This window comes from Scleropages formosus, chromosome 13 (genome assembly GCF_900964775.1).
Source record: "Scleropages formosus chromosome 13, fSclFor1.1, whole genome shotgun sequence".
In the NCBI taxonomy this organism is placed as follows: Eukaryota; Metazoa; Chordata; class Actinopteri; order Osteoglossiformes; family Osteoglossidae; genus Scleropages; species Scleropages formosus.
The window spans coordinates 9,212,432-9,232,155 of record NC_041818.1 but is presented as its reverse complement, the minus strand read 5'-3'; the positions used below and the strand labels follow the sequence as shown (position 1 = coordinate 9,232,155).

Here is a 19,724-nt window from a genome sequence, read left to right as displayed (position 1 = left end):
GCACAGACACATGGATGCTCGCACAGATGGGCGCTCTGATGTGAAATTCGACACAGACTCACGCCCAATCGCTCCCTCAATGGACTCACGGTTGTGCGCTGCCAAAATAGCACACATGCCATAGAGTGCTCGGCGTCAATAAGATGCGTCTAATGTGGTTAGAAGAGAAGCCTGTCCTGGACGCAGGCTGATGCTCTTCCCCCTCAGGGGAAATGTCCGTAGGTGACCCTGCGAACACTGGCTGTGCTGCCACAGCCGCCAGGATTGCTATAAACGTCTGTCCTTAGCAGGATTAACTGGGCTCCGCACGCTCACAGCAGAACAAAGACCGGAGAAGCCACAGTGTGCTCTACTGCTATTAATAACAGTAATAATCGCTATCTCCAGCTACATGTTTTCTACTGGGGACCCCAAGTTATCATTGTGCCATCTTTTAAAATGATTCCCACCACAATGGAGAATATTTGCAATGCTGATGCAGCCCTCAGCTGAGGAAATAAACCTGCTGCCAAGAATAGAGAACGTGCGCGACCAGACAGCAATATCGAGACGCATGTTTCATCTCCTTTTCTGTATCCCGCAACCCCCCACCCGTACCCTGTGTCAGATCTGAGCCTTCGCCCATGTTCCATTCTCTCCTGTCCTAGCATGAGGTTTACAGTGGAAGACTGAACTGGGAGGTGAGATGAGCCACTTTCTTCCTTGCTCCTTGCCCATGACAGCCTTCACCACCCTCATGGCCAACCATGTGGTCTCACCTCACCCCCTCCCCAGGGCTGACACTCGCTCCAGGAAGCAGCTCTGCAAGCTGCCTTTCCAACCCAGATGGTGTCAGAACCTTGCCCAAGACAGTGATACAGCCCAGAATGGTGTTAATGGGAAATCCATAGGCCTCCAATACTCTCTGCGAATGCTAATGCTAATGCAATCCTCGGCAGCATGACAACAAGGCAAGTGGCTCAGCCACCGTCGCTCTGCAGGAAATTGGACTGCAGAGGCATTGTGAGGATGGCTAACCTCAGTCTTTGTGTCCTATATCTGCCCTGCCTTTCTGTGGGCAATCCTAAACCGGTACATCAATACAAGTGACATCCTGTAAACAGCATTAAATGTTCATTTGCACTTTAGGATTAATACTGCTTTCCAAATAAACATATTTCATATGCCATGTATCCCATATATGCAGGGCTCCCGGTGGAACGTTTCTTGTGTAAATCCTCCAAAAAACTTCTCATCCCTTAGGGCAGATTGTCAAAACTTTGGCCCTAGTGGCTGTAACAAATGTGAAAGCTAACACTTCTGTAGCTGTGGTTTCTGTTAGCCCCTGGTGACTGAGATGCCTGAAATGTCAGCGAAAGGCTATGTAGGTATGTAAACAGTGTGGCACATTTGTCGAAATTGTGTCATCTCCTTACATGTCTTTGTTCACTGATGAGAAAACTCAAACTGTCAAGGAGAAAGAAGTGATCGGGGAAGTTTGGATGGGGAATAAAGAGAGAATGTGTGAACGAAGAACACTCCTGAAAATATAAATGTGTTATCCAGCATAATGGCAGCATCCTGCCCCATACCAGCTCATAGCCCACCATTCACATTTCACAGGGTTTGCTCAAGCTCGAGAGCAAACAGACAGTTCAAACACAGAGTCTTGCAGCCCATCCAAACCCATAAATCCATTATTCCTCTGCCCAAAACAGAAGACTCCCCTCACTTTTGATTTGTGAGCTTTCCACTGTGCCTAGAAAGAGGAAGAAGGCATTTGGGACAAAGACAGAGTCTGGCCACGTGCAGCAATTAAGCATGACTGCTGAGGAATGTGAGCGCATTTCCTATTGTAGGGGTTTGTCAGTGATTTCCTGTGTGTGCAGATGACTGTGCAAAACTGTGATTTAAAAAGCTTAATTAAAGTAGCTGCTGGGTCTCCATCTGTCTCCACCACTCTTGGACGTTTAGGGTATTATGGTGGCTTTTGACGCTGATGCAATACATGGTACATAGTTGGAGCGGCACGGTGCTGTACCACCAGGAGCAAGTGCATTTGAGTGGTCAGTGGTCCACTGTGGACTGTGCTGTGTACTGAAGTGCTGAACACATTATGGTTAATGTCACTTTCCACACTTAGCCATATTGTGCACCGCCATGAATGTCTGTCTGTCTGTCTGAACCGCTTGTCCCATATGGGGTCGCGGGGAGCTGGAGCCTAACCTGGCAACACAGGGTGTAAGGCTGGAGGGGGGAGAGGACACACCCAGGACGGGACGCCAGTCCGTCGCAAGGCGACCCGTGCTGTGTGAAATTTAAGTGCTCAGCATATACTGGCCAATACGCTATGAGCAGTATGGGAGATGTACAGAAGAGTGAAAACGTAGTATATTTACTATGCCTTGTCTGGTGCTAATAGTGAAAAGGATCTGGAAGTATTCACTAATACTGAAGAATGTGTTGGATGTAACTGCTACTCTATTGATCATGTCAGATGGAACACTTCCTCTAACGTAGCATGGGAAATACATTGATTCATGCTCAAGAGTATCCCAAGAATGTGGCAGCCGTTACCATTACACTAAACAAATGTGATATATTTTACTGTGCAATATGAGAGACTAACACTGCAGTAATGCGTTAGGTGTTATCATTACTGTGCTACATGAGACTATAACACAATGGTAACAGTGGATATTACTGTGGTATATGAGACGCTAACAGTATATTTACTAGGCAGATGTGCTATATGAGAAACTAACATTTATAGTAATGTGGTAGATGTTACAGTGCCACATGAGACCATAACACTGTAGTAATGCAGATGTTACTGCTCCGTATGAGACTGATATATTGAGTAGTAATGTGGTAGGTGTCACTGTGCTGCATGAGAGACTAACGCTGTTGTAATCTGGAAGATTTTTTTGTTTTACAAAACAGTTTGAGAGATTTTAAGTAGAGGCACCATAGCTGTGGACTGGTACACAAGTGTAGTGCTGCATGGTTGCATATTAAGTATTGGCAGCTTAGAGAAGGAAAAACTGGGTAGAAGGAATGATCGAGATGATCTATACCCAGTCAGACCATCTGGGGTTGGGGGGGAAGGGGGTCATTTGCTCATATTTCTTGATCAGATTTCACACAACCAAAGCAAGGTCACACACCGCTATCCCTCTCTAGGAGGAAACCATGGCTCTGTCCCCTTCTCACTGTCTCGGTCTGAGTCGAGTGTGCCTGCGGAGGGATGCCTTAGCTTTTCTCCCCCTCCCTGTTGAACTGAACCTCGGTGGCCCAGCAAATACTACGCGTGACCCAGGCGCTCAATGTACAACGCATGCACACACAGAGCTGATTAAAGAAGATCAGGGCAGGGAAGGGATCAGTCGCTGACAGAGTGAAAGCCGAAAAGAAAGGGGGACGGCACAGCTTGTTATGAGCTCCATCTTCTTCTCTGAAGTGGAGTAGGCCGCAACACCTTGGCACCGCAGGGAGCCCCGCTCTGCTCTTAATTGATGCCTGTTTTCAACCATTTTCTCTAGAACATTACATAAAGGGAAAAAATATTCTCTTCATTTTCTTACAGTTCCATTTTCTCTTCTTTCTGTCTTCCTCATCCATCCTCCCACTCTTCCACTTTCCCTTTCTTTCCCTCCCTGCCTCCTTCCACACTGCTCCTTTGGAAGTCAGTCACACTCATTCCAAGCGTGTCAATGTGATTAAGACTGACACCGCTGGCAGTTATATGACTGTATTCCGCCAGTCCCACTAAGACTATATATGCATGTGTATACTGTACACATGTATGCATTTAGGCAGCAGCCAGATGCTCTAAAGCACGATCTAGTTCATGTAACCCTCCACAAATATCCACACACATACAAACTTTGTGTTGTAGCTGTTTATATATATGTTCACATCATGAAATACAAGTCCCTGGGAACCTCCCCATTACTCCTGGGAAACATGGAGCAGAAAAGCAGCATGAGAGAAAAATCAGGTTTGTAATTACAGATTAGCAGGAGGGTCAAAGTTTTGATTAAATTCCAGCCCTGGGCTTAAATTCCAGTGGCAGGCAACAATACAAACTGTGCAGAGGCTTTGAATTAAAAATAAAACACATTTTCCTTCCACGGAAAACATGAAGGCCAGCAATGGATGCATGGCAAAGCACAAGGCAGGGATGAGAAATGGTCAAAGAGCAGGTGACTGCACATGCCCTACCCGACTTGTTAACTCTGCTCTGCTCCCATCTCTGCACGTACGTGTGTGTCCTGCATAAGAGTGCTCCAAATGACAGTCACAGCACTTGTATGCATCTGCGTGAGCATCTCTCTTTGCCTGCCTCTGTGTATCGTCTCTCCATGTGTCTGTGTGGCTTCCCAAACATCAATGAGGGGCTGTCTGAGAGCCCTAAAGCTGTAATTCCCCATCCCGTTACGGCACTCAAGCAGACAGTGTCGTGTTCACTCAGGGTGTAAGACCATCACTAATGCTCTCACTGTCACTAATATCCACTCAGTGCTCCCTTCATTGACTAAGTCTCCTTCTCTCTTCATCCCATCCCATACTTCTTCTCTCTAGTCTAATTCCACTGAAGCACACAACTTGCACGTTATTTTTCATAGATCCATTGACAACATGACAGGACTATTTCAATAATGCCTACATGCTATACTCTGTTAAGGACAAAAGGCCACAGAGCAAGATGAAAAGAAAATAGACACTAAAGAACAAAACCCCCTATTAAGAGTAGTACAGAGTAAGAGTGTAAGGCAACTAACAGACAACAGAAAAAAGACCTGAACACATAACAGTGAAAATGAAAGATAGCATACAAAAGAAAATGAGACCATAACACCATAGACAATAGACAGACAACATCAAAACACAATATAATGTGGACAATAAGACAGTCAAGGCAATGAGAGAGTAAGACAGTAAATGGTAAGACAGAAGACCATAAATGATGAGAGACAACAGTACAAGAAAGTACACAATGACTGCAGACAATAATACAGTAGACAATGAAGTACACAAACTAAAACAGGTTAGCGTGGAAGCCAGCAGTAAAATGATGAAAACATGAAGGCAGAAGACTAAGAGAAAGGACACAGTAAGAGAGATCAGCAATGAGAGCATGACCATGCATGGCAAGGCACTAAGACAATAAGACAACAAATGGCAGGGAATTGAGACTATAGTCGCTAAGTTGAGACAAATGGCCTGACGGCTGCCAGAGTGAGAGACTCCTCCGGCTCGTGTACACTGATTGGGAGGCTCATTCACCCGGAGGGAGATGGCATGCCTGCAGGAGCAACTTTGAAGCTGAGTGCTGCAGAAATGTCTCCTTGACTAGGATGCAGCAGGTGTTGGCCTCTTAAGGCCTTGTGGGAAACCTCGACTTTGATTACAAGTCAACTGCCTACAGTGTGTCCTTCAGGACTCGATATGGGGACAGGGGGGCACGGAAAAGTGGATGTGCAAGGACAGACAGTGAGAGTGCTTGTGACAAAGAGCAAGGAAGAGGGGAGCAATGTCAAACGTGAAGGGGAAGCCTGAACTGCCCAAGCACTGTCTCACAGCTGATGATGCCATCAGCATTAACATTTTGACTGCTGTCTTGTTAATATCCCTCTCAATAGGATGATGATGAGCTTAATGTCCTGAGCTTAACTGCCTTGGCAGGATCGCAAACACTGGCCATGCCAACGACGCTTCCCTGTAGTGAATTGAAAACCCCAGAGATGAAACACACAAGGGAACACATGACTATATGGAAGGAGGGAGGGAGGGAGGGAGAGAGAGAGAGAGAAATGTGATGGAGAAGGGCAGGGGGAGCATGAGAAGTGCTGGAGGGGAGGCTGAGAGGCAGAGAAGTGCGGAGTGTGTGGTAGACAGAGAGCACAGGCGAGTGCCGGACACCATCAGAGGAACATAATGAAGCGAAACATTAAAAGGTTCCCAGACTGCCGGCTCTTCAAAGACCAACTCCACAACAGCAGGCCAGCTCTTCGGCTGGCTCTAATCACCCACCATCACCCGCTCATCCACATACATAGTCATACTTCCATACAAAGGCGCACACAAACACCAGTCATTCTTGTTTTGGCAGCTTTAAATAGAAATGCTTTATTCAAGGAAATTCTTATGTCAGTATTGCTCAGGGAAAATAACCTTATTAAAAAGGATTTATAATGTTGTACAATAGAAACATGTTGCCTATGATAAGACAGTTCAAATTACAAAGAGACATGTCGGGCAAGGTTATTAAAAGACTGGCGTTACTAAATTATTTCATTCTGTGTCCCTCGTCCCCTATTCTGTCCTTTGGCTTTCACATTGTGTCTCTTTCCCTCTCGACATTTAGTTTTTCGTCATACTCTGCTCGTCCTTCACGGTTTTTTCCTGACACACCCCCCAATACTATTCCTTTCTATTACCCTATCTGTAATAACACAAGTCGGAAAGGTAGACTGTCTGCGCATGTGTGTGAGTGAGCATATATGTATGTGTGCGTGACAGCGAGAGAGAGAGAGAGGAGGAGACATCTGAGCTTGTACATGACAAATATAGTGGATGGACACACAGACAGAGACTAGACCATCTGTAGAGTAAGATGTGTGTAATGGCGACAGTCGCTAGTGGCAACACCACCTCACCTGTCGCTCTCAGTTACCGTCTCTGTCTCTTTCCATTGGCCTTTTGTCAGTTTTGCCCTTTCTCCCCTTGTTACAGCTGCATGCTTTCCCTTTCTCCCTCAACCCTCTTTTCTCTTAGGCTGCCAGTCAAAGTAGCAGGTTTTTTAATCTTGTTGTCCTTCTCAAGACAATTCCAGAAGACTGAACTGTCACAGGCTGCCCCAGGAGAGAGAGACTGTGAAGCTGGTAATATGGTCTTCCTTGCAAAATTAACTTAAGCGAGTTGCATCAAGCAAGAGGATCATGTGGCATTCTCCCTTGGAAACAGGTCTGAATCAAACCAAGCATTAACTGCCTACCTTCAGATCAAATTGTTGCTGTCTATGGTATTAGCCAAAGCTGAAGCTGATCACTGTAAAATGTCTACAAAGTGTTTCAAGTGCTCCCTGCCTGCACTTGTTTCCAAATAAGCTCCACTGTGGGGTTTATCTGCCATAGCAGTGTTCCTGGGGACTGCAGAGGGACGTGTTCAACGCTACACCACCCATGCATGAGATCAGGTGACTGATACCGTGAACAAAGACATGTGACACAGGCAGATCAGCAAGCTCACAAAACACGGAAGGGTCAATGAACCAATCAACTTTTCTGTCATTGGAAGCCAGCCAGCCAGATGATCCGTACCACTTACATGAACTCAAGACCCATCTTAGCCCTTCATCCTAAGCCCACATAAATCACCTGTTCAATAACAAAGAGGTCTATGTGACCAAACATGTTTGCAACGCCTCTTGCATTACTTCTATATAACTGCTGCTTTATAATACTTCTTCAAACCCTAACCCTGCAATTATAAGAAAAATTATTGCTCAAATTCAGCTCTACCCATAAGAGGTCACACTGGTCAATGAGAAGCTTACATGGATTTTTCGCTGAACAAACTACCAGTAATTAACCTCACTCCTCCCATAAATACAGATGTATTAGACTTTTATTAAAAAGGTTTGGAAGGTGTCAATGTAAAAAAAAAAAAAAAAAAAAAAAAAAAAAAAGGTGGGTTATACACTGCAGACTTGATTTTGGGCCAGCCAAACTATTTCTCTGAAAGCCTGTCTTTGCCCAAAAACAGTCGCCATGCTGCGGGAGACAGTGATCAGGACTGACTGACCAGTTGCCGGTCTCAAAATCAGTGGGGCGGATGATGAGAGCAAACTGACAGGCCTACCTTGACGCCACGGACTCTGAACTCGGCCAATGCGCGATTCATCTTGGTGGCGGCCGTGGGCAGGTCCTTGCCGCTGGCGATGACCTTGACCAAGAGCGAATCATAGTGGGGTGAGATGACTGCCCCCTGGAACGCTGAGGCACTGTCCAGTCGGATGCCCATGCCCTCTCCGCTGCGGAAGACCTGAGAAAGAGGGAAAGAGAGAAAGACAGGAAAAGAGAGACAGAGAGAGAAGTTCACTCTGACACCCAGAGCAGCCTTGCCAGTGGCAGAACTCCCATCCCCAGTTGCCACACCACTAATAGAACAGAGAGGGAAGGAAATGATCTTGCTTGAAGACACCGTCCAGCACACCTCTGCAGCCTTCTTCAACCCCAAGGCAAGAAGAAACTTGTCAAGGAAATAAAAAGGAGAGGAGTGCAGCCACAAGTGTTGCGTTAATGATTAAAACGGTAGTGTCGGATCTCGTCTGTGTTGTGCTGTGCTGTGTCAAAGGACTCTCTGTCCCATTCGCTGGCCTGACTTCAAAAGGCTAATTTCTTGAAAGAGAATCGATGAGCGAACGGGAGACCTGAAGGCAGAAACAGCAGAGAGGAAGGTAGAACAACAGCAACAGCATAGGGGGGCTTACTTTTGCTCAGGGGCTCTTACATTCATGCCACCATCAATGCAACCATTCTCCTCAACTTTTGGCCAATTACCCAAAACCATTTTTTAATCACTAATTACATGCTGTTAAAAAATGCAAACAGAAGTGACTGATAAGAGACAATGCAACTGCAAAATGTAGCTGGTCTCATTCATTTCTTTTGTTTTACTCACATTTACAGCTCCTACAAGTGGCATCACATTAACAAAAGAACACCAGAATGAAATGTCTTGTTCACTTGATTTCGCAGGGGTGCGGTTGCGCAGTGGGTTTGCCTGGGTCCAGTTCTCCGGTGGGTCTGGGGTTCGAGTCCCGCTTGGGGTGCCCTGCGACAGACCGGCGTCTTGTTCTGGGTGTGTCCCCTCCCCCTCCAACCTTGCGCTCTATGTTTCTGGGTTAGGCTCCGATTCACTGTGACCCCACTTGGGACAAGCGGTTTCAGACAATGTGTGTGTATGCATTTGGATTTGTCCTTCCCCTCTTTTTCCTCTCCTAGTCTTAATGTCTGTCTCCGACCAATTTAGTACCATCTGAGCTGCTTGCTGTGAGAGCCTTATGTTGCTGACTTCTCTCTGACACTCAGATAGGAAGCTTTTGAGGTTGCACCACAACAAATAATAATAAGACTGTTCTGATGAGCTGTTGTGATGAGTGGGGTCATCCTGCTGTAGCTCCCCAAGGGGCCCAGGATAGTATTCTGGACAGGCGTGTCGTCTGGTCACGCGGCCCCTCTGCGCTCTCAGTGCACCAGTCGGCTAATAGTGCCATTCTAAACCCTTGATTTCATTCCACCTGTTTATGCCCCCATCTCACAGTTTGAGGCCCTGACAGTTAATCTGGTGATCATTTGTCAGCAAATGAAATTAGATGCATCCAGGCGGATTGGGAGGCCAGATTCCTGACAGCTTGTCGTGGCTGCGATGCAGTCCTGATCGAATCTCTCTTTTGACAGCAGAAGCCAGTTAAAAGGTACCTTGGGCTTTTCATGGCAAAAATCAATAGTTAACCTTATCATTCGTATTGACATCCAGTAGGACCTTCACTTTAATATCATGTTATCTGGGGAAGAGGTCAATAAAGGAAAATAATTGGAGTACCAAAAATAGGGTTGTTTGGACACATGGGAAGTACTAGCGATACATCTTGCTGTCCCTTGTTTCACGAAGTTGAATAAAGTGTTCAGTTGGTTCGATCTCGCCCCAATGTGTTTACTTCCGGAATTCAAAATACAGATTATCTGCGGCTGCAAGGTGAAGCGCGCTGCATCACGAGTGTGACAGCAAGGCTGCTCATTTGATTTGTTACGGTGTGCATTTCAGCAATATCACTTTAGTCACAATTTTACCCATTTACAAAAGTCCATATTGTTGTGGACCAATTCAGTTCAAGAACCTTTATAAAGAACACCATAGCAGGGCCTCTCCCTCAGAACTGAACCAGTAACCTTCAGATTACAAGTCTGTATCTCCAACCACTGTACTATGTGCTGCCCATCACCTTGCTCCCTGACCACACCGCCCAAATCTGTTCCATAAAAACAGTCCTGATGCCAGCTTTCTCAGTTATACCACCTTTAGTTGACACCAAATTTCCCTTCACTCCAACACTGTAACAGCCATGTGGCATGTAAGAGGAGGTCAGTCTTATGAACACATCCTCTTGTGGACCAAGCCAGACCTCTTGTTTCATCCTCTTTGTCCTCTCATTCCCCACTTGGGTGGTCGTCCAGCCATGGGAACAGCAAGTAGCAAATTGCTATACACAGCATTCGCTTAGGGGTACCAGCCCTCTCCAGGTGCCAGACCCCTTCATTAAAAGTCCAGGGCTCAAATTAAAGGGAAAAGGTTCACTCACACCTTGATTCTCCACTACCCCACGGTCACAGCTTCAACCTCCAGGGCTAGAAAGGCATTGGCAGTAATGAGCTGGATCTGAGCTGCTTTGATTTCACCTCCATCCTCTCCTCTTCCTATTAAACCACATCAGTAAGAAGGGGCTTTTAATGAGCCTCTGGCAATTAGTGGCCTATGAGTGCTTCCTGTTCATCGTAGGAACTCTTGCCCTCTTTACAACCTGCTGGCAGTGGGTACAAAAGTACTTTCTCAGACATTTAAAACATGTTCATATCAGGATAGTACTCTGAGAGAAGAAATTTCTGTTGGTTCTTCCCTACAACTGAGTAAGGGTCCCCTTCTTTATTTACTTCTGTTCTCCTTACTTCTATCTGTTCCTGCAAATGTCGTTCATCTGTTCAACTGTCATATCAGAGAAATGCTGTTTAGACAAAACGGCCTGGTGCCATGGTAATCCAAGCCTTCAGAGTTGGGCCCAGCTGACTAGAGCAATGCAGAGACTGCATGCATTGCTGGTTCTCCACTGCAGAAAGCTGTTCGCATCAGCAAATTCATAGTAAAAGTAGATGTAAGATAAATTACATTATTCCACTGAGCTGATGCTTTTCTCTAAAGCAACTTGCAATGTTAAGTTACTTACAATTATTTAACCATTTAGACAGTTGAGTTTTTTTTTTTTTTTTTTAAACACTGGAGCAATTTAGGGTAAGTGCCTTGCTCAAGGGTACTACAGCTGGAGGCGGGATTCAAACCTGCACCCCTGAGGTCAAGAGGCAGCAGCTCTGAACCCTACACTAACAGCTGTCCCCTGGACAGTGGAGTCGAGGGTCATATGTCGCCAATCCCTACTCAGTTACAGGGCCTCCTTGCAACACCATTCACCTGGTCTCATTCAATCAGCTCAGAAAATGGGATCCTTCCTTTCTAAGGTGACAAAATGGCCATCGTGACTTTGCCACATGTAGTGGTAGAGAGGGGGCTGGTGTCCTTGAGGCATAAGGTCCAGACACGTTAGACTGTTGCCACCCACGGTTGCGGTTCTGGGAAGCATCCAACCCAATTTACACCATTACAGTGATTGGCACCTCAAGGGGGTTCGTCCGTGCATGCACTGAATTGCTCAGCATCCAGGGACAAATGCCAGCGCGCTACGCGAGAAATTTTCTGGCCCAGACATGTCCATGTGAGATGGTATGGAGCTAACGTGTGTGAAAAAGTGAGTGTTCCTAGGTTGTCTGTGTGTCGTTCTCCAGGAGAGCAAACCCTGATCTACTCATCCTGGGTCACCATAGCAACCAGACAATCCAAGATGGCGACCTGCCAATCCACCCTCCCCCTTCCGTTTCCCTTTAAACAATTTCATCCCTCCATTTCAAAGTAGGTCACTACACCTCCATCTCTCCTTAAGTCTCTCCTCATCTCTAAAAAAGAACCAAGCTGTCTTTATCATGCAGAAACTTCTCCACCACTCTCTCTTGCTCCTACTCCTATTCCATCCACAACAACCGAATCTCCCATAATGCCGCTACCCTCTGCTTCTACCCAGCTGAGATTCAAACGCTTCCCTGGCCTGACAAGCTGAACCAGTGTTGCCAGAGCAGGAAAGCTTTGAAAAATGTATGATATGCAACAGCTGTGCAGCAGGCACATGTGGAACACAGTGCCAGGCCTCCCTGGTTGTGTGCAGCATCGAGACGCACACACACAGGGAAACACATTAGCACCATAATGCATGCTGGAGCACCCACACTTCAGAACTCAGAAGAACTTGCATTTGACCCCTCTGCCTCAGTCCCTCCTCCTTGTCTGGGACCCTCAGCAAGGTCAGTGTCTCACCAGCCTTCTTTGCCTTTCTAGCTCACTTTTGTGACCTGGTCTTACGTTCCATCTCATTGCACTCAGATGCTCAGCTGGGCCTCTCTCCTTTTGTTCATGCACACTAAATAGTGTTCTCCAGCAGCAGGGACAGCAATAGCAGCGCAACATTCACACAGTTATTAGTTATCAGTGACTTATAACTTCAGTGCTCCCACTGCTAGGACGATTTACAGAATGCCGGGGGGGGGGGGGGGGGGGGAAGCCAAAATTTAAATGAGAAAAACAAACTGAGTGGTGACATGGACCAGAAACATCACACTGAGATGCTCACGAAGAGCTGCGAATGGCACCCTGACTGTGGTTTCTGTCTGATTCAGAGTGGATTTGAGAGCGTGCTGGGAAGTTTGGCCAGTTCAGATTTGCTCCTGTCTGACCAGCATTAATGACATGAGCACAGATATGCAAAACAGAAGCATCAGGCCCTCAGTTCAACTGGCCACACGGACCCAGACACACTTGTCTTTCATAGGGCACGACGATTCAATGCAGGCTTTCACTAAACTACCGTTCGCAATCTGCCAGCAAAAGTTACAAATCTCCACACCTCTTCAACCTTTTTTTTTTTTTTTTTTTTTTTAAACGAGAGTTTTCTATCACTTCCTTCCTTTAAAATTCCAAACTGTCCACCTGACCTCCCTTTATGATGAGCACCTGTCCACTTGCTATAACAACTGTTTGACCGAGTCACTTTGGTTTTAAAATGTGACAGAGGTGGCAATTACACTAGAATGGACATAGAAAACCATCTATTGGGACCAATAACCATCCTGTGCTGCCCCTTTCTGTGGGATCCATACCCTGGCAGAAAAAAGAGCAGGACAAGATGTGATGTTGCACCAAGAGACAGTAGACGCAAACAGACCAGGATGACGGAGAAACCGCAGGGAGCAGGAGAGTCAGACTGCGTGGAGTTTGCTAAGTGAAATCCTCCAGGTCACCAATGGCCGTCATATGCTTCGTTGGGACTATGATTATTTCATTATAATCTTAAATAAATAAAGCAAGCTCGTGAGAGGGAGCAAGACAAATTTGGACAGTAGGCCTGCACACTTAGACAAATAGAGCGCTCCCTTACAAGAAGGCATAATGAAATGTTGGGCGATTACATAAGTGCTATTAACCACAATGACAAAGCGTTCATGTTTAATGAACGTCAGCTAGGCCGTGTTTAGGATAATGTGTATTCTTAGCAGAGCGTTGCTCGTGAACTGTGAAGAACCGAGACGATGCGCCGCTCTGAAAGCGCCCAGGGATGAAGTCGCTCACGCAGGAAGGGGAGTGACCTCAGTTTCACTAACAGCTCCACACTGGGCCACGAAGCAGACGTTCTCGCATGCATATTCCAGCAAACAAACTGAGAATGACACTGTACATGTCTCTTTTTTCCTTCTCGGAACATAACAAAATGCCTTCACATATTATTTTCTGCAATTAAAAGTTATTGTGCAAGGCATGTAATAGCCCTGCAAAAGTAATTTTGGTAATTTCCATAAATATTTTCAACCTTGGCACCCAGGAAATTGAAAAATTTCAGCAGTCAGATGGCTGGATACTTCAAACCACTGATTCATGTTTCAAGTCATTTTAGCTGTACAGCAACCCAAGTATGAAATCTATTAACATTTCAGTAAGTTTCGGAATATTTAACACACGCTGTATGCATTTATTTGAAAAACAGCTCATCAGCGAAGCCATGACAGATGTTTCATTCTCCTACGTGTGTGTGTGTGTGTGTGTGTTACATTCTGAACATGTGCAAGTGCTACAGTGGCAAAAAACTTATATAGGATATACGAGGTAAAAGATTGGTTCTAGCCCATCTCATTAGTAAACAAGTCGACTGGTGTGACCCTGTCAGTCAGGAGCCCCAAGTTAATTCAGCAGTGCGGCCTCGCGCCCTGGCGCTGGCAGGCATCCTGCCCTGTGCGGACACACACACACACTGCCTTCACTGTGCTGCGGGCTCCGTTTCAGCGCCACCCCCTTCAGTGGCTTTTTACTTTTCCCACCTGTTCTCCCCCATTCAGCAGGCCCACAATGCGCTCATAAATATGCAGCTCTACTGATGCGCTCCGCTCCCGGAGTTCCGCCGTCTCCGTTATCTTATGCTGCAGCTCAGGAAAATCCTGCTTTTATTTAGAAAATACGACAAAGTGAATACAACTGTCTACACTGCATACGCTGCTTACAGTCATGGATATTTAGATTTGGCCACCAGTAAGCCTCGGGAGTCTGAGTATATTTGTTAATATTAATAAAAAGCCATAATCTTATTCCCTGGGGAAATTAAATAGTAATAAATTACTATGCAAAAATATCAAAGGTAAACCTTGGTGAGTCTGGGTGTATTCTGTGCCGAGAAAGTGATCATAATAACATTGGTGTTTAAGAAAGAAGCGCTCACACGCTCGAGCCCGAGCGTAAACGCAGGCATGCACGCCAGAGGAGCCAGGAGGGGAAGAAGGTGCAGGAGGGCACGAACGCGGGGAAGCAGTGCGGGGCGCCATAGTGGAAAAACACTGACTCAGGGAAAGGGGCGAAGGAGGCAGAGGCACTGAGAGAATTAGCTCCAAGTGGAGTGCATGGCCTGACACACACTGCTGCAACACCCAGGGAGAAAGGCAGCCTGGGAGACCGCAGAGAGGCGGCGCAGAGAGGAGCAGATAACAAGACACAGGAACAGTGAGACGGCTCAATAAACAGGAGGGAATGGAGGAATTCTGGGGTGAGGGAGAAGGAGACGGCAAAACAATAACAAGAAGGACTGAAAACAAGGGGTGAGATGGGGGCTGCGGTGAGGAAATGACAAACAGAAGGCGGGAGAGAGCGGCTGAGCAGAGAAAAGCAAGAAAGTATATTGAGGGTGAGGGAGAAGGTGCAGGAGAGAGAGAGAGACAGAAAATCTTGTTTGGAATAAATGTGTTAGTGAGAGAGCGAGAGGGTGAGGGAACAGGAGAGGAGAAAAATGAACAGTGACAAACCGGGGGGAAAGGAAGGAGATAAAGAAAGGAAGGAGGGCAAAATTATTCTCAGGGAGGAAACAAAACAGAAAATGAGAAAGCGTGAAGAGAAAGCGAACAGAAAGACTGAAGGCTGAGGGGAAGAGAAGGAACAGGAGATAAGCTGGAAAGGGGTAGAAGAAAAGCAGGGCGTGAAGGATAGAAACATACGGAACAAGAAACAAAATGGGGGGGTGAGACGGGGGGGTTGGGATGATTGAAGATGAGCAGGGCACGGGTGCTCCACACGGGAGACAGAAACAAGTAAATGAGGACAATGTTTGAGAGGCGATCAAAGATTTCATTACGAATTGATTGTGATTGTTGAATACATTTTGTGGTGAAGATCAATTAGAGCTCCCTATTGAGAGCATGGGGGCTGTGGGGGGGGGGGGGGGGGGCATGGTAAGGCTTGCAAAGGAAAGCAGGAGAGAGGGAAAGGAGGGAGGGAACAGCAGGGAAATGCTGGTTATTTCAACACATCACTAGATAGGAAATTTCCAATTTATTTGGGCACATGGAGAGAGATTTTGTTTCAGGCAAAGGTGGTGGGGGGGGGTTTAAAAAAAAAAAAAAAAAAAAATCTCATCTGTCTCAAATGACCAACAATACAGCTGCAGTGAGAGCATCACCTAAAGGCATGGAGCAAGTTTGTGTGCCTGTCAGGATCTCTAATGGTCTTCACCAGAGAAGGGAACCGCGTACAGAAAAACAAACATGCACGCACACACACAGACAAGCACTCCTAGAAAGACACACAAGAGACTGAACGTACGCACACACTTGCCTAAAAAATACGCGCAGCCACCGAAATGTACACTTCACAAAAAACTCGTAAACTTCCAATTACAGAAGAGGAAGGTGGAGCACATCATACTGGTGCGTTTAAATGAAAGAATACATCTCGCTTCCCGGGAGCAGGGCTAATTTGCTCATGTAATTACCAAAGAAGACAAGAATTGAGAGTGAGAAGCATCTGTGCGTGTGCTGGTTACAGTACTGCAGTCGAACGCAGGAAAGGCGAGGTGAGGCGAGGCGAGACACGCAGCACCCACTGGACCCACAAGCCCAATGGATGCCATGAAAGGGAACTCAAACCTCTGGTCTCCTCCTCTATCTTCTCCTACTTCCTTTCACTCCTTGTCCTCCCCCCAGTCACAGACCCGCAGCCTTTGACAGGTGGTCATCCGGGCAGTGGAAAGAGGGAGGGAGGGTTGGTTCGAGGAGAGATATCCGTCCGACTTCATCTCCGCTGACAAGACGACGTCAATATTGGGGAGAGATGTAAGCAGGCAGATAAATAGGGAACTGAAGACACATTGCGCCATCTTAATTTCACCGGAGAGCTGCCACATCGGATGCCAGAGAGGCGTACGTGAGCGAGGGGAACAAGTGCATGAATATGTAAACAGGAGGAACGCCAGGGCTTCCAGTGCTCTCAGGGAGAGGAGAACAGAAGCAGTGTACCTGAATGCAGATGCCCCTTCTCCCCCGGCACTGCTGCCGTACTAAAGAAAGCGACACCTTGTCTTCATGAAAAATGCAAGACGAAACAGATATGGGGGGGGGACTGGTCTTCTTGTAGGACATTTTTGCGAACTGGCACTGAACAGTTTGCCCCCACTTTGGTAATAGGTCATAAGCACACAAAAAAAGCATCATCATAAGGGGTCAAAGGTTAGAAGGCTAAGGCTCATCACCATGCCCCCCAAGAAAACTACAACAGAAGTATGCTGCCGAGCTGTGTTCTGATGGACCCCCCCCTAGTAAAATTCCCAATTCCCCAGGCCTTCCTATTTTTATGTTGCCAGCCCCATCTGCATTCTGGCCAGCAGTGAGGGCATTACAGTAGCTACAAGGATAAAGCGTCCTCAAATAATCCGCTTCTCTCCCTCTCCCTCTCTCTCTCTCGAGCCTATTCCCTCAGAAATGACAGGCCACAGTATCTGGCGGAGCATGTGAACAGGTACTGCCAAGGCACTTTACATGGCCATAATTACTGTGAGACAACAGATACAGTGGAGTAGCTGTAACTTAGGGACACACGCTCAGCAGGGAGCAGCCTGGTGACATTTATTGCAATTATTTCATTATTTGAGATAAAAGCATATTTTTCGATGGCACTGTGATGAATACAGGTGTCACTTTGAAATGCGCATCTTGCTAAGCCTGTGCCTTCCCCACCCAGCTACACTACTTCGAATCATCTTGGTAAAGCAATGCAACTATATTAATGAATAAAGCACTCGACTGTAAACAATGTTAGTCACCCCTGATGAAAGCATCTGTAAAACGACCGAGGAACACTGCGGTACGATCTGTTCACAGCTGGGGACCCTCGAACTCCATACCCAAACAATGACTGACGTTCCAAATCAATGGGATTGAGGGAAACGCCACATATGGGGATGTGTGCTGAGCACGTCGACGCCTGCGTTTTCCTGTTTTCATTTGCAGAATCCATGCCGATTGACTCGGAAAGGAACTACACCTCACCTCCTGGGGAGACTGGGGGGTCTCATGGCCTCCTGGCCCCCCTCACTTTTCAAACTCTTCATATTTATAAAGCAATTCTGTCACTGAAACACGTATCCATTTCAGCCACCCATGTATTATTACTGTGTGTATACTTGTGGCACGGTGCTGTCCAGCAAGTCGCATCAAGTAATAAGAAAGACCTGCCGTAGTTTCCCATCACCCATGGAGGATGATCAAACTGGGAAAAACTCTCAGTGTACCTTTCCAGGTAGACACTGGAGTAAAGACTGACTGCTGCAATCTTCTGTAACCCAAACGTAGCGATATCCACACAGTCCTACAACAGTGAAAGGATCATGAGCCCAGCACTGCGCGGTAGTGGTCCTCATGTTCTCTTTGATGTTCTGCAGCTGGCCTCACTCATGTGTAACCTCACCCACCTCTTTGTGCCTCTATTGTCAATTCCCTCCTACTCTTCCCTGTTCTGCACCATCTCCCCCTTTATGCTAGTTACGATCCCCAACAGACACCCCATTCCAGGGCCACTCGGTACATGTGTGATTAATTTAAAGGCACACTCAAACTGTACAAAGTACATCTACGGATGGAAGGCTACCTGGGCCAACCGATGCATCTACACTACAGAACCTGTCATGTCTTGTCTTTTACATGTATTGGTATAACTCCCCTACTCCTGATACCCATGATCCTCTATGAAGGATCCAGTTTAAACACAGGAAAGTGTCCCTCACCACTGGTCCATCTTCCCCCCTCCCCCATTTGGGGCGTCATGTGGGTATTTTCCTCCTCCGAGCTGCTTTCCCCTCATACTCACTTTAATGTTACAACTCACATCGATCTTTGCACAGATATACTCCGCAAATACCCTTAAAATGGTCAGTGGTGGGGGCAGAGAGGCACCTTTGAAGACGAGATGAGCTGTGTGTTCCCCCTGGTCTGCCCCCATGAGGATCGTTCTCTGTCAGAGAGCGGATGTCTTTCTAACTTGCCCCAAGCCTGCAGGGTGGGTGGGGTACAGGCAATGTTCTGGAGTGAATGCCGCTAGCCTGTGGACCCACATCAGCCCCCTTCATCTTGCTGGCAAACACAGCCTGCAGGAGACTCCATCCACATAGCCTTCAAGACATTGATCTCACCATCAATGCATTCATAATACATAAATCCCTCCCTGTCTGTCATATGCTTTACCTGGTATGTCCAATCCAGCAGCTTGCCCTCCCTTCTTCATTAAATGGAGAACATAGTAGCCATTCTATAGCTCTCATTCCCCCTCCTCCAATGCTCCCTCCATCATTGTCATTCCTCTCCCCAGTGGACTGTGCAAGCTCTGCTCAGACACATGGAGAAATCTACCTAGACCCTCTTCTCTATTTTCGTCCACTGTGCTCCTCTGAGCAGGACTGCCTGCACTTTCGTTCCAGCAGTGCATCTCTCCATCTGTGCCTCTTCATCTCTACCTCTTGCTCCCTAGCGCATCTCCTCGTCTAATGCAGTGATGCCAGGGCCTCCTACGGGACAGCCTCAGCTTGCAAATTAAAGGGCTTTTGCTCCATGAAGTGATGGAGAAACAGGTTTCCCAGTGACACATCTCAAGCTGCTGACCCTTCCTGTACACTTACTCCATGACTTATTCAGTACACTCCTATATTTATGCATTTTGGCCAAGAAACTTATGAATGTGTTTTATGATCGTATTATGGCGGTTTTGGCGAGTTCTTCTTAACCCTTATACAACTGGTGAAAAAGGGCAGAACAGGCAACAAAACTGCAGGTAAAGACAAGTCATTTTCATTTAAAAGTTTTAAGTTTCAGTTTTAACTTATCTTGAAGTTTAATGTATTAAAATATCTTAGAACTTTTTCATTGCAGCTACATTCAAGAATTTTGTATTATATACAGTACATTTTATAGAATCTAAGCCACAAATTGAACTACGTCTGCACAGCCGTCTCTCACCATTAATGGGGTTAACTTCTTTAAGGAAATCACCCCATTAAACAA

General features: G+C 46.5%; 1 protein-coding gene across 2 annotated transcripts in view; it reads right to left on the bottom strand.

Moving 5' to 3' along the window:
• The window catches only part of pcxb (pyruvate carboxylase b), a 108,162-nt gene that overhangs the window by 45,975 nt on the left and 42,463 nt on the right, over nt 1-19,724 (bottom strand). For both annotated transcript variants that reach the window (XM_029257662.1, XM_029257663.1), the window contains exon 10: nt 7,846-8,028. In XM_029257662.1, coding sequence (XP_029113495.1) covers nt 7,846-8,028 — 183 coding nt within the window. The remainder of the gene's footprint in view (nt 1-7,845; nt 8,029-19,724) is intronic.